This window comes from Mesocricetus auratus, unplaced genomic scaffold (assembly GCF_017639785.1).
Source record: "Mesocricetus auratus isolate SY011 unplaced genomic scaffold, BCM_Maur_2.0 Super-Scaffold_100014, whole genome shotgun sequence".
Classification (NCBI taxonomy): Eukaryota; Metazoa; Chordata; class Mammalia; order Rodentia; family Cricetidae; genus Mesocricetus; species Mesocricetus auratus.
In genome coordinates, this window is record NW_024429197.1 from 38,292,421 (window position 1) to 38,304,517 (window position 12,097).

At 42.3% G+C, this 12,097-nt stretch overlaps 1 protein-coding gene across 6 annotated transcripts in view; it reads right to left on the reverse strand.

Moving 5' to 3' along the window:
• Dnajc6 (DnaJ heat shock protein family (Hsp40) member C6) overlaps nt 1-12,097 on the reverse strand; it is a 160,662-nt gene that overhangs the window by 9,855 nt on the left and 138,710 nt on the right. For all 6 annotated transcript variants that reach the window (XM_013125634.3, XM_013125635.3, XM_005086637.4 and 3 more), the window contains 3 exons: nt 9,324-9,458; nt 6,455-6,523; nt 4,638-4,757 (listed from right to left, as the gene is read on the reverse strand). In XM_013125634.3, the coding sequence (XP_012981088.2) occupies nt 4,638-4,757; nt 6,455-6,523; nt 9,324-9,458 (324 nt within the window). The remainder of the gene's footprint in view (nt 1-4,637; nt 4,758-6,454; nt 6,524-9,323; nt 9,459-12,097) is intronic.

A 12,097-nucleotide genomic window follows, 5' to 3' on the forward strand; every position in this document is an offset into this window, starting at 1 on the left:
AAAAGATCACCATGTGACAAGAACAGAGGATAAAACAAATGGCCGCTTTAAGGTTCTACTTAAATGTAAACTATTAGGATTACTTATCATTTGTTATTAGGAAAATCCTGGTTAGGACACAAGAGCAACTATAGATGTTTTTAAATTTTACAAATAGGTTCCAATTTTACAGTGCTTGCATTCTTCTGCAGGAGGGCTAGTATTTGTGGAGGTAAAATGAGAAGCTGAAATATCATGATCTCCACTGATCCTTCAAAGAGCCTAAATAATGATGATAATAAAACAATACTCATATAGCTCTTCATAGTGCATCAAGTGTAGGTAAGTAGAATCACTGGGTTGGTTTTTAAAAAAGGAATTCAAAGCTAAGGTTCATTGACAAGTTCATGGGCACACAGATGGTTAATGGAATGCCCTGACCATGGGGATCTTATCTCTGCACCCAGAGTCTCAAGTTCCTCAAAAGCTCTGAGCTGCTACTAAAACTCACCCCTTACTGTGTCTTCCCTTTCATACTAGGATGCTGTATTGTAGCTACTGAATTTTGACTCAACCTGTGTGAGTTCAATAGAGGCACTTGTTGGATGACTGTCATGTGCCAGGCACTATGTCTGGCACTGGGATTATGCACAAACAAGGCTTCTTGCTTTTCTACAGCTAGATGAAGTTTTCATTTCCATGAGCTTCAACTTTCTCATCTATGAAATGACTGTGTCTTTGTCAGTGTTGTAATTTTAAAAAACAGTGCTCAAGAGAAATACACCATTGGACAGAGGTTGGGTGGAGGGTTATTTAGTGGGGGAAAGTGAATGGGAAAAGGGGGAAGGAGAGAAGGGAGACCAGCCTCTGGGGACAGAAGCAGCAGAAGAGAAGACACAGAGACAGAGAGAGAGAGAGAGGAGGTGAACAGGGCCCTTTTAAAAGGGCACGTAGTGAATATGCACAGGTGGTGCTCTTAGTGGATGCAGCTGAGGGCATATCCTGTCAGAACCCCCACGGACAGGCCAGTACAGATGCTTGAATACTAATTATCAAACACACAACCAATGCAAGAGATACTTCACAGCCCCTGAAGTAAGTGAACTCAGGTGCCTTACACATCACAAAACAATGCCAACCACATTTGACCTATTGTAAGGGACTCAATAAGCTTTTGGTCACAGAAATCAATATCCACAGGCTGTCACACAAGTCTATTGGCCCTGTCATTTTCTGTCACCACTCCCTTTTTTGAGGCAAAGTCTTACTATGTAACACCCATGGTCTAAAACTTCCTCTGTATGCCAGGCTGGCCTCAAACTGGTGATCCTCCTGCCTCACCTGGCATGCTTGGGAAGACAGCCAACACCAGCATGTTCTGCTTTCTGCTGTCATTTGACAACATACAGCAAGAAGCTCTCTCTTCAAGGGCCTCCTGGAGCCTCTTTTCCCTAGCACATCAACATATACTTAAGGCTGGATATTCATTCTATATTGTGGTTCCATTTTATATTTTAAGAATGCTTACTTTGTTCTAAATACATCCGTTTATCATTTTAACATTTGATTCATCTCCTATTCGTAGGAGAAAACCTCATGAACTAAACACATCTCCCAGATTCCCACTATACCAGATTCTCACTTGTTTGGTCATTTAGGAGCCACTTTGAGCATTTTCTACATGTCAGGCAGTGGACCCAGCAATGAAACAACGGGTGCTGGCATAGCTCTCCTGGGACCTGTCAACATTGTATGGCTTTGTAACATCTAACTTTCCAGAATATGTCATACACACATGCAACAAATCGGCAAGCTGATGCTATTGAAGTAATGAACTGGCTGAAAGACAGCATAGCTGCTAGGCCCAGATCACAGCCATCCCTGCAAAAGCTGAGGAAGCCCAAGTTTTCAACCTTGACTGTGCATCAGAATTATCTAGGGAATTATCAATGTCTCACCTATCATAGCACCTACACAATGTGTATTTTATATTTGATCAACGTTTCTCTCTCCTACCATACTGCAAGATCTAGTGGGCAAGAATGCTATCTGCCTTCATTCATTATTACATCCGGAATGATTAGCAGAGTGTACATAATCACAAATACCTATCAAATAAGGAAACTGAAGTTTATTGGATCAAAATGGAGGTGGTCTTCCTCTAAGACCTCCTAGCAAGTGTGGGGATTAAAAATCCCGTCCTTAAACTTCCCTTGTGACCTGCCAACAATTTCTACTCATTTCCTCTACTAAGTATCAAGTGCTTTCCACCATTACTGAATTTAGACTATCATCCTAAAAGATAAAAGTACTTCCTAAATTTGATATACAAAAGCTTTTTAATCTCATAAGTCCCATTTGTTAATTTTGGGTAATATTCTCCAAGCAACCGCAGTCCTCTGGAGAAAGTCCTTATCTTTGCAAATACTTTGAAGAGAAGTTTTTTTCTGTTTTTTCCTCTAATGGTTTCAGAGTTTCAGGACTTCTTTGAATGTCTTTGATCCACTTAGAGTTGGTTTTTATGGAAAGTGGAATATAGGGATTTATTTTCCTGTTTGTACATGGGAATATCCCATTTTCTTAGTACCATTTGTATAAAATCCTGTCTTTTCCACAAAATGCCAAAGAACAAACAAACAAAAAAAACCCCAAAACATGTGACCGTTCTCTCTGTGAACTTACCTCTTGGTGTTCCGTTTCACTGACTCACAGTTCTGGCTTTGTGTCCACACGATACTGTTTCTATGACTACAACTCTGCAGTATAACTTGAAATCAGGTATGGCAATATCTCTAGCAGTATTATTTTTGCTCAGGATTTCTTTGGCTATCTGTGTTCTTCTGTGCCTCTGTATGTATTTTAAGATCTGTCTTCTATTTCTATTAAGAGTGGCATTGGAATTGCATTAAATCTATAGATTGCTTTTTGTAGGATGGCCGTTTTTACATTAGTTCTTCCAGCCCATAGGCATGGGAGATCTTTTCATCTTCTAGTGTCTTCCTCAGTTTCTTTAATAAATATTTAAGGTTTTCATTGTAGAAATCTTTCACTTCCTTGACTAGTTTATTTCAAAGATGTTGTGGTATTTTGTTGTTGCTTTTGAGGCTACTATGAATGGGATTTGTTCTCTTGATTTCTTTCTTAGCGTGTGTGGTGGTTTGAAAGAAAATGGCCCCCAAAAGAAGTGGTACTATTAGGAGGTGTGGCCTTGTTGGAGGAAATGTGTCACTGTGGAGGCAGGTTTTAAGGTCTCCTTTGCTCAAGTTTCCCTCAGTGTGACTATCAGTCAATCTCCTGTTGCCTACAAGACTCCCAGCTAGGCCGGGCGTTGGTGGCGCATGCCTTTAATCCCAGCACTTGGAAGGCAAAGGCAGGTGGATCTCTGTGAGTTCGAGGCCAGGCTGGACCGACAGCCTCCAAAACAATACAGAGAAACCCTGTCTCGTAAAACAAAAAAACAAACAAACAAAAAAGTGCATTCCCTAAACCTCTAGTGACTCCTGGTTTTGTTGGTATTGTTGTTTTGTGTTGTTTTTAATCAAATTATAAACCCATCCAAGGCACCTCTGTAGTCACTCTATAACTTCATTAATTGAAAAGGAAGCAAAAAAACTTCTAGCAACCCTTTGAGATACAACTTGAAAGAAAGCAAAACAGTCTATACAGCTAATGCTAAGGCACATGTGACTCTACTGTGATGACATATTATTTATAATTTAATAAAGATTGCCTGAAGGATCAAAATGCAAAGCCAGCCATACTAGTTAGCTATAGAAGCTGTGTGGAAGGGGCACACACCTTTAACCCCAGTTCTTAGGAGACAAAGGCAGATGGATCTCTGTAAGTCCAGCGCCACCCAGGGCTGTACAAGATTGAATCAGTCTAAAAGAGAACCTACACAAAGGAAATCTCAGTACTTGGGGTCACATGCCTTTCACTCCAGCTCTAGAGAGATAAGTAATATAGGAGCAGATATCCAGTCTGGGGCATTCTGGTCTCTAGCCATGGTCAGACAATTAGTCTCTAGCCAGGTTGGGAGGATTGCTTCAGCCTGGGTAGAAGTAAGAGTTACTGGCTTGACTACTGTTTCTCTGATACTCAGCTTGATGCTTGAACCCCAACATCAGTCTTTGGGTTTTTATTTTTTGTGTTATACTCTACTTTGAGAAACCAATACCCACTCTCTCAAGCACATCTTAATTTCTTTCCCACTCTCTCTCTCTCTCTCTCTCTCTCTCTCTCTCTCTCTCTCTCTCTCTCTCTCTCTCTCTGTGCCTCCCTCCCGCCCGCCCTCCCCCCCCCTCTCTCTCTCTGTAGAGACAGGGTTTCTCTATATTGTTTTGGAGGCTGTCCTGGAACTCGCTCTGTAGACCAGGCTGGCCTCCAACTCACAGAGATCCTCCTGCCTCTGCCTCCCAAGTGCTGGGATTAAAGGCGTGTGCCATCAACGCCCGGCTTGCCTCCCTTTCTCTTAATACTAGTGCTTAAACTCCAATTCCAATTTCAATTGAGGCCAAGGATCCATCTTTACCTAACTTGAGGTCCTGAATAGATTAAGGGAAGTCTTGCGCTGCTGCAGGGACAGTGTGGAGCTGTGCCTCTGTCCCTGCCACAGTTGACAATAGTATTATTCAGATCTTGATCTGATAAGTTTATACCTAGTGTCCCCAGGTCAGCGAAGGGATCCAGAGTCTGCGGCTTGCTCTGATGGGTAGGGGTGCCATGTGTTGAACCTGTTGGGCTGGTGGCAGCTGATTTGCTTCCCATTCCAAAGCCCCCTAAAAAGGAATGGAGACAGTTGAAAATGAGTGAGTTCCCTGAGGTGGGATGCTGAGAGTCAGGCCACATGCTCAGTTGCTCTAAGGCAAATTAGGATGGGTTTGGAAACGTGTGAGAAGTCCCTAGATATTATTACTCTGGTTCATGTGAGTGGTGATCCAAAGCAAGGGCAAGACACAGACGGATCAGGCATCTACTCTGCCCTGACCATACATGTTATTTCCCATGTTTACCTCTCCCATCCCGACTTTCTCTTTCTTCAGAGATCTGGAGTCAGGCTGGCCCTGAACTCCCCCGACCCGCCACTCTGGGGAGCTTCCTTACCACCTTTAAACTGTAACATTTTTAACATAAAAAAGTGTGTGCATGGATGTTGCCTGCATATGTGTCTGTGTATCATGCTTCGTGTGTCTGCAATACCCACAGAATCCAGAAGAGGGCATCAGATCCTCCTGGAACTAGAACTACTGTCAGTTGTGAGTAGACCTGTGAGTGCCAGGAATCTAACCTGGGTCTACTGTAAGAGTAGACAGTGTTCTAAACCACCTCTCTAGCCCTTTAACTTAAAAAAAAAATCAAAGCGACAGGTAATAAAAGCAAAAGGACAAATTGAACCAGAAAAACCTGTATGATAAGGGAACTAGCCAACAGAGGTAAAAAGTAAAGTATACAATGGTGGGGGGGAGCAATATTTGCCAACCATTATTCTGATGAGTTTGAGGCAGAATATATATAAAGTAAATATATGTACCACTTACTGATAATTTAAATTGACAGATGATTTGATCTAAAAATAGGCCAAGGACATTTCTCCACAGCAGATTTATAAATGATCACAACACATAAAAAGGTTCTCAACATCACTGTCTTAGTTATTTTTCTATGCTTCGATGAGCACCATGACCAAAGCAACTTATAGAAGGAAAGTTTATTGGGGCTCATGGTTCTAGAGGGTTAGAGTCCATGACTACCATGATGGGGAGGGAGCATGGCAGTAGGCAGGCATGGTGCTGAAGCAGTAGCTGAGAGCTTACATGTTATCCACAAGCATGGAGCAGAGAGCTAACTGGGAATGGGTGGGGCTTTGAAACTTCAAGCCTACTCCCAGGGACATACCACCCCCTTCTCAAACAGTTCCGCCAGCTGGGACCAGCTATTCAAATACATAAGCCTATGAATTCAAATCACCACAGTCACTAATTATTAGGGGAAATGCAGAGCAAGTAAACAATGAGATATTATTGCCTTACTTCTGCCAGGATTGCCCCATTTCTCAGACAAGAAAACTGAAGCTGAGACTTATCCAAAAAGAAAAAAATCCAGGACAGTCTAAGTGGTGGAACCAATTCAGATCCATCTAATTCTATTATTGAAAGAGATGCATAGCAGATGAGTCTCATAAAGTTAAACCACAGATACATATATATATACATATAATATTTAATTTTGTAAGTTAAATATATATAACTACATATTGTAGTATATAGTAAATATATTTATAAAATATAATACATGATTTATATATACATATCATGTCATTGGGAAGAGTGCTGCTAAAGTGCAGACACGGCTGCATTAAGAATGATCCAACTCCACAGTGGACTATACTATCCCAAGCATCCTCCTCATCTTGGGTGAAGGACCATGCGTTTGCCACTGGTCACTGGTGTGCAAAAAATAACCTGCTGGCCTTTACCTGGTTTGGTATGCCAGTCCCAACCTCCAGCAACATCTGGCTGGATGTTCACAGCAGGTGTGCTGGAAGCTGCAAATAGAGAGAAGATGAATGAGAACAAGACAGCTCAGAGCCCCCTCTTCTGAGTTTGCATAGGACCAAGTTGTCTTCTCTAGTCTGCATGGCTTCCCATGGCTTCTCAATACCGAATGGATTCATTCGTCCTCCTGGGCTTTTACCCCACTCTGCATCGGGATAGTTTTGCTTCTGCGCATGCTCACGAGAGTTTGGTGGAAACCATAAGTTACCTGGGTTCATTCTCTGGCTCACCTTTGTGTTACCTCATAGCCGCCCACTTGGAATTATAATTGTACAAGTGTCTGTCTTCATTTACTGTTGAGTTCCTTGAATGCAAGAACTGTCTTATTCATCTTCCTGCACCCCACTAATACACTTGACATTCTAGGCCATGCAGAAAGAGGGAAAATATCCTTAAACTCGGTTCAGCTAACTTAACTGTGACAAGGGCACCAAAGCATGAGCCACTCAGAACTGGAATCTTGTCTTCTCATCTGTGGCATGAGCCGTTCAGAACACTAATTGAGCAAAAACTGTTATCTCCCACTGTGCTAGTGGCAGATATATGTCTACTGTCACTCAGAAAGAAACCCATAAGAACTTCAAGAGAGATCGGTCTGACCTCTCAAGAAGTTCTGAGCAGAAATGAAATGAAATGTGCTACTGCAGGAGAGAGTCCTCCCTAGCACTTCTCCATAGAATCAGCAAGAGAACTCAGTCACTAACCTAGCATTACTTGTGGGACTGAAAACACACACATACCACACTCACCATACAGACACAAACACCACATTACACACACACACCACATCATACACACACACCACACTACACACACAGAGACACACACACTCACACTATACACAGGCACACATACCACACTACACACACATCACACCATACACACATACCACACACACAAACACACACCAAACTACACACAAAGACACACACAACATGCAGACACACACAACACACTACACATACACAACATACTACACACACCACACTACATATACACACATATATACACATACCACACTACACACGTATACACACACAGACACACATAACACACATAGACACACACACCACACACATACCATAGAGACACACACCACACTACACACACACACCACACTATACACATAGACAAACACAACATACAGGCACACACACCACACTACACACACTACATATACACAGAGACACACACACACACCATACCACCCACACCACACACACAGGCACACACACTACATATACACAGAGACACACACACACACACCATACCATCCACACCACACACACAGACACATACACCACACTACATACATATACCATACACATAACACTACACTACACTACACTACACACACACACACACACACACACACACACACACACACACACACACATCACACACCACATAAAGGACCCACAGCACCAGGATCAGCATTTTAAGCTTCATAGTCACCTGTCAACATAATCATGCACCTTCCTTCCTATCAGGTAATTAATTTAAAAGCACACACCATTATCAATGACCTTTCTGCTCTTCCCTGCTCTGGCTCCACAGTAACCCATGAAAAAAAAGGTCAAAAGTAGACAGCTTTGTCAACATTTGCCATCTGGCTTCCTTAACATTCTGATGTTTGTCTTATATTCATCAGAATAAAAATGAGACAGAGAGAGAACTCCAAAGGGCCGGAATGAAGATAGCAAAGAGTAAAACTGGGAAATAAGGTCCCAGGCATGGGGATGGTAGAGGAATTGGGGTCTACACACAGTACATAATGCTGGCTCTTATGTTGGGTGAAATAAGGAGTCATTATGAATTCATATGTGACCTGAATTACATGTAAAAGAGAAAATAGTGATAATATTATTTATCTCCCCTGCATCTGAAATGTAGAAAAACAGGATTCCTAAATCAGTAAAACATGATGTTAACTTATTGAGCAGATAACTCAGATGTTATTCTAATGACTGACTGTTATAAAAATATTAAGATACCTCACATTCTTTTATATTGCAGCCAACTTTGGAATCTTGTGTTTGCTTTATGCATGGAGCACATTTCAAGTCAGACTAACCACATCTCAAGTGCTCTGTGGCCAAGCACAGCTAGCAACTGTCACATTAGACAGACGTGCTCCCATACATCCATGCAGCATGTCCCAAATGATAATTTTATGAAATGCTAACATCATATTTTACTAACTTGAGAATCCTATTTTCTTCACATTTCAAAGATTTCTGCAACTAAGACATAGCTTCCCATTAATTGAAAGTGGGAGCATTTTTCCTTTTTTTACTGGTACATTAAGTAATAACGTATGTTATAATCAATGATGCCTTATGATTCTGGGTATGTAGTTCTAATGTAAAAATAAGCAGAAATACACAGCCTAATGCTTTTTTTTTTTTTTTTTTGGTTTTACGAGACAGGGTTTCTCTGTATTGTTTTGGAGGCTGTCAGTCCAGCCTGGCCTCTAACTCACAGAGATCCGTCTGCCTCTGCCTCCCGAGTGCTGGGATTAAAGGCGTGCGCCACCACCGCCCGGCCACAGCCTAATGCTTTAAGAACCACAATGAATCCAAGTGAGATGTTATGTGAGTCTCTTTCCGGTAAGCTATTCCAGAGTTTTGAATATATTAATAAATTGTCAATTTCCAAAGGTTTTGTAAATGCATGCATGTGCACGCCACACACACACAATACTTTTACATTTATATCTCAGTACTTAGCATTGTCTTGTGGAAAACCACTCCATTATTCTGTTAATCGCCATAGAAAACACTTTCTTACCATGCACTGTAGGGGAAGGACTTCTCGTGGGCTGCAGAAAGGGGTCACTAGAAGCACTGGATGTGTTCAGAAAGGAGCCCAGCAAATCCTGACCTGGTGGCTTAGCGGGGGCTCCAAAAGGGTCAAAGGTGGCACCTAGAAAACATAGAGAAAATGTATTTCTTTATCCTGCCAGTTAGCTGTTGTATAGATATCGAAGGGCTGCCACTGTTACCTTGCCAAAAGCCTGAAGACCAGGCTGGTGCTTGCCTCCCGACCTCCCTCACCCCTTCCTAGACTTAGAACTTCCTCTGGAACTAACCATGGGTCCCAACATGACAGAAATAATCCTACCCATGTAGATGAAAGAGTCTGGATTTATTAGAAAAACCATAGCTCTAAATGAGGGTCCAAGTAGCTCTTATAAATCCTGTGTGTGTGTGTGTGTGCACCACACCACAGAGTGCAGTTATCTGTCCTCATCTTCTGCCCTGTCTTGTTTTTCTGCTGCATACATCAGGCTAGTAGCTTGGACGTTCTGGGCTTGTCTCCCTTTACTTCCTATCCCCTTGTAGAAATGCTGGGATTACAGATGTTCACATTACACATTCAGTTTTTATGTGGGTTCTAGTGGTTCAGACTCAGGTTCTGACACTTGTGTGGCAAGTTGTTTTACTCAATGAGTCACCTCCCCAAGCCAGTTTTTGAAAATCTTAATAACATAAAACCAGAAAATCATAATTACAGGCTAGCTAGAAATCAAGGTCAACATAGAGGAATCCATGAGCTGCCCAAACTACATATAGGGTTTAGTGACTAATGAATATTCATGTAAAAGAAATTAATGAGAAAACACCAGGCAGGAGGCATTACTATAAAGACAAATAGCGGGGAAACCCCATTGACAGGACTAGGAGCGTAGCTCAATTGTTAGGATGCTTGCCTACCATACATGAAGCCTTGGGTTTGATCCTTGGTGTCACTTAAGACTAGGCATGGTGGTACATGCCTGTAATCCCAACATTTAGAAGGTGGAAATGGGAGGATCAGAAGTTCAAGTTCATCTTGGGTTACACAGTGAGTTCAGGCTCAGCCTGAGTTATGTAAGACTCATGTCAAAAGAAAAGGACATCCCCACTAGGTAGGTCTTTCTTAAACTTTGTTTTCAAGTGACCTTCAACTCACTTGAAAGCTAAAAATGGAATAAAATGAGAGCAGTGGGTGAAGCCTCATTATCTTGAGTCCATGGGATTCAAGCATTTATAAAACACCGACTCAACAGCCAGCTAGGAGCTAGAGAAAGCTGGGGGGGGGGGGGGAACTAGCAAGATTGAAAGCCCTGGATATCAGCAAGAGTGAAGCTTCCTGGGGCTCTACTGTGGTACAACAAAACCTTGGGTGACTTTCAGTTTCTCCCTGGCAAACAGAAGTGCTGTAACCTTTACTCAGCCCCGGGGGAGACTGAAATTCAGAAACTTGCTCTTGTTGGATTCCAGGAGACACTACACTAGACTCATGTTCAAATCTCCCAGCTCCAGGCTCCAGATAATCCCCACAAACAACAGTCATAGAATAAACATGGTGCCTGCCGATCACTGAGCTGCATGGGGACAACTGCCCTTGGATTTCTCACTATTGAGCAAGGATGAAAACCTCCTTGAGCTACCCTAAAGTGAGATGTCACTTCCAAAGCTGTAGGCACCAAGCTGATGACAGCCTGCTTCCTGGAGTGGGGCTGACCCATTCTAGAAATAGAGCCTGAGAACCAAAGCAGTGAACCAACACTTCCCACTGTCACAATGCAGTGGGACATGTGGCTCACAACTTTACAGCTATGACGTCACTGGCACAATGCTCTCCCAACACCTGTGGGGCAACAGATCAGCAGTACCTACACTGTTTTGGGCAATGTAGTCCAGGATGCACATCCCTTGCCCTACTTACTATTCATGAGACCTCATCCTCTATGAGAACACGGGACTGTCAGCAGACAAAGAAAAAGCCTACTTGTTTTTAGTTGAACCAGTGGAGAAGACACTAAAGACTTCTTAGATTACTGGGGCACTTTTAACGTCATCTTGTTTTATAAATTCCCCAAGAACCAAAGATAAAATGGGCACACTACAGATGAACTCAAGAGTTACTTTTTACCATTACGCTTGTTGGCATTATCCCCAACCAAGCAAAGTAAGAGGGTGTTCATTGTTTTGTCTTACTTTTGAGACAGGGTCTTACTATATAGTACTGGCTGTCCTGAAACTCCCTATGTAGATCAGTCTGGCCTGAAACTGCCAAAGATCCACCTGCCTCTGCCTCCCAAGTGCTGTGATAAAGGCATATGCCACCATACATGGCCAAATCAAAAATCTTTGGGGGGGTTTTCAAGACAGGTTTCTCTGTGTAACAGCCTGGCTATCCTGAAACTCGCTTCATAGACCAGGCTGGCCTTGAAATCACAGAGATCTGCCTGCCTCTGCCTCCCAAATGCTGAATTAAAGGTGTGTGCTACCACTGCCCAACTCAAATTAAACTTTTAACAAGGCTACCCAGATAGTTAAGTATTGGTCCTGAGATCCAAATGCAGCTATTAATTCCAGACTTGGTATTGCTTCTTTTTGTAGGGACAGAATACTTGAGCCTCACACCTATTTAGGTCTGCCATTAATAGTTGATATGCTTAGACAGCATGTCTATGATTTTACAGACAGAATTAACCGATGTTGACAGTGCCTTTTAGCTCTGACATGAATACACCTAGCAACACGGGACTATGAAGAGTTAAATTAACAAACGCT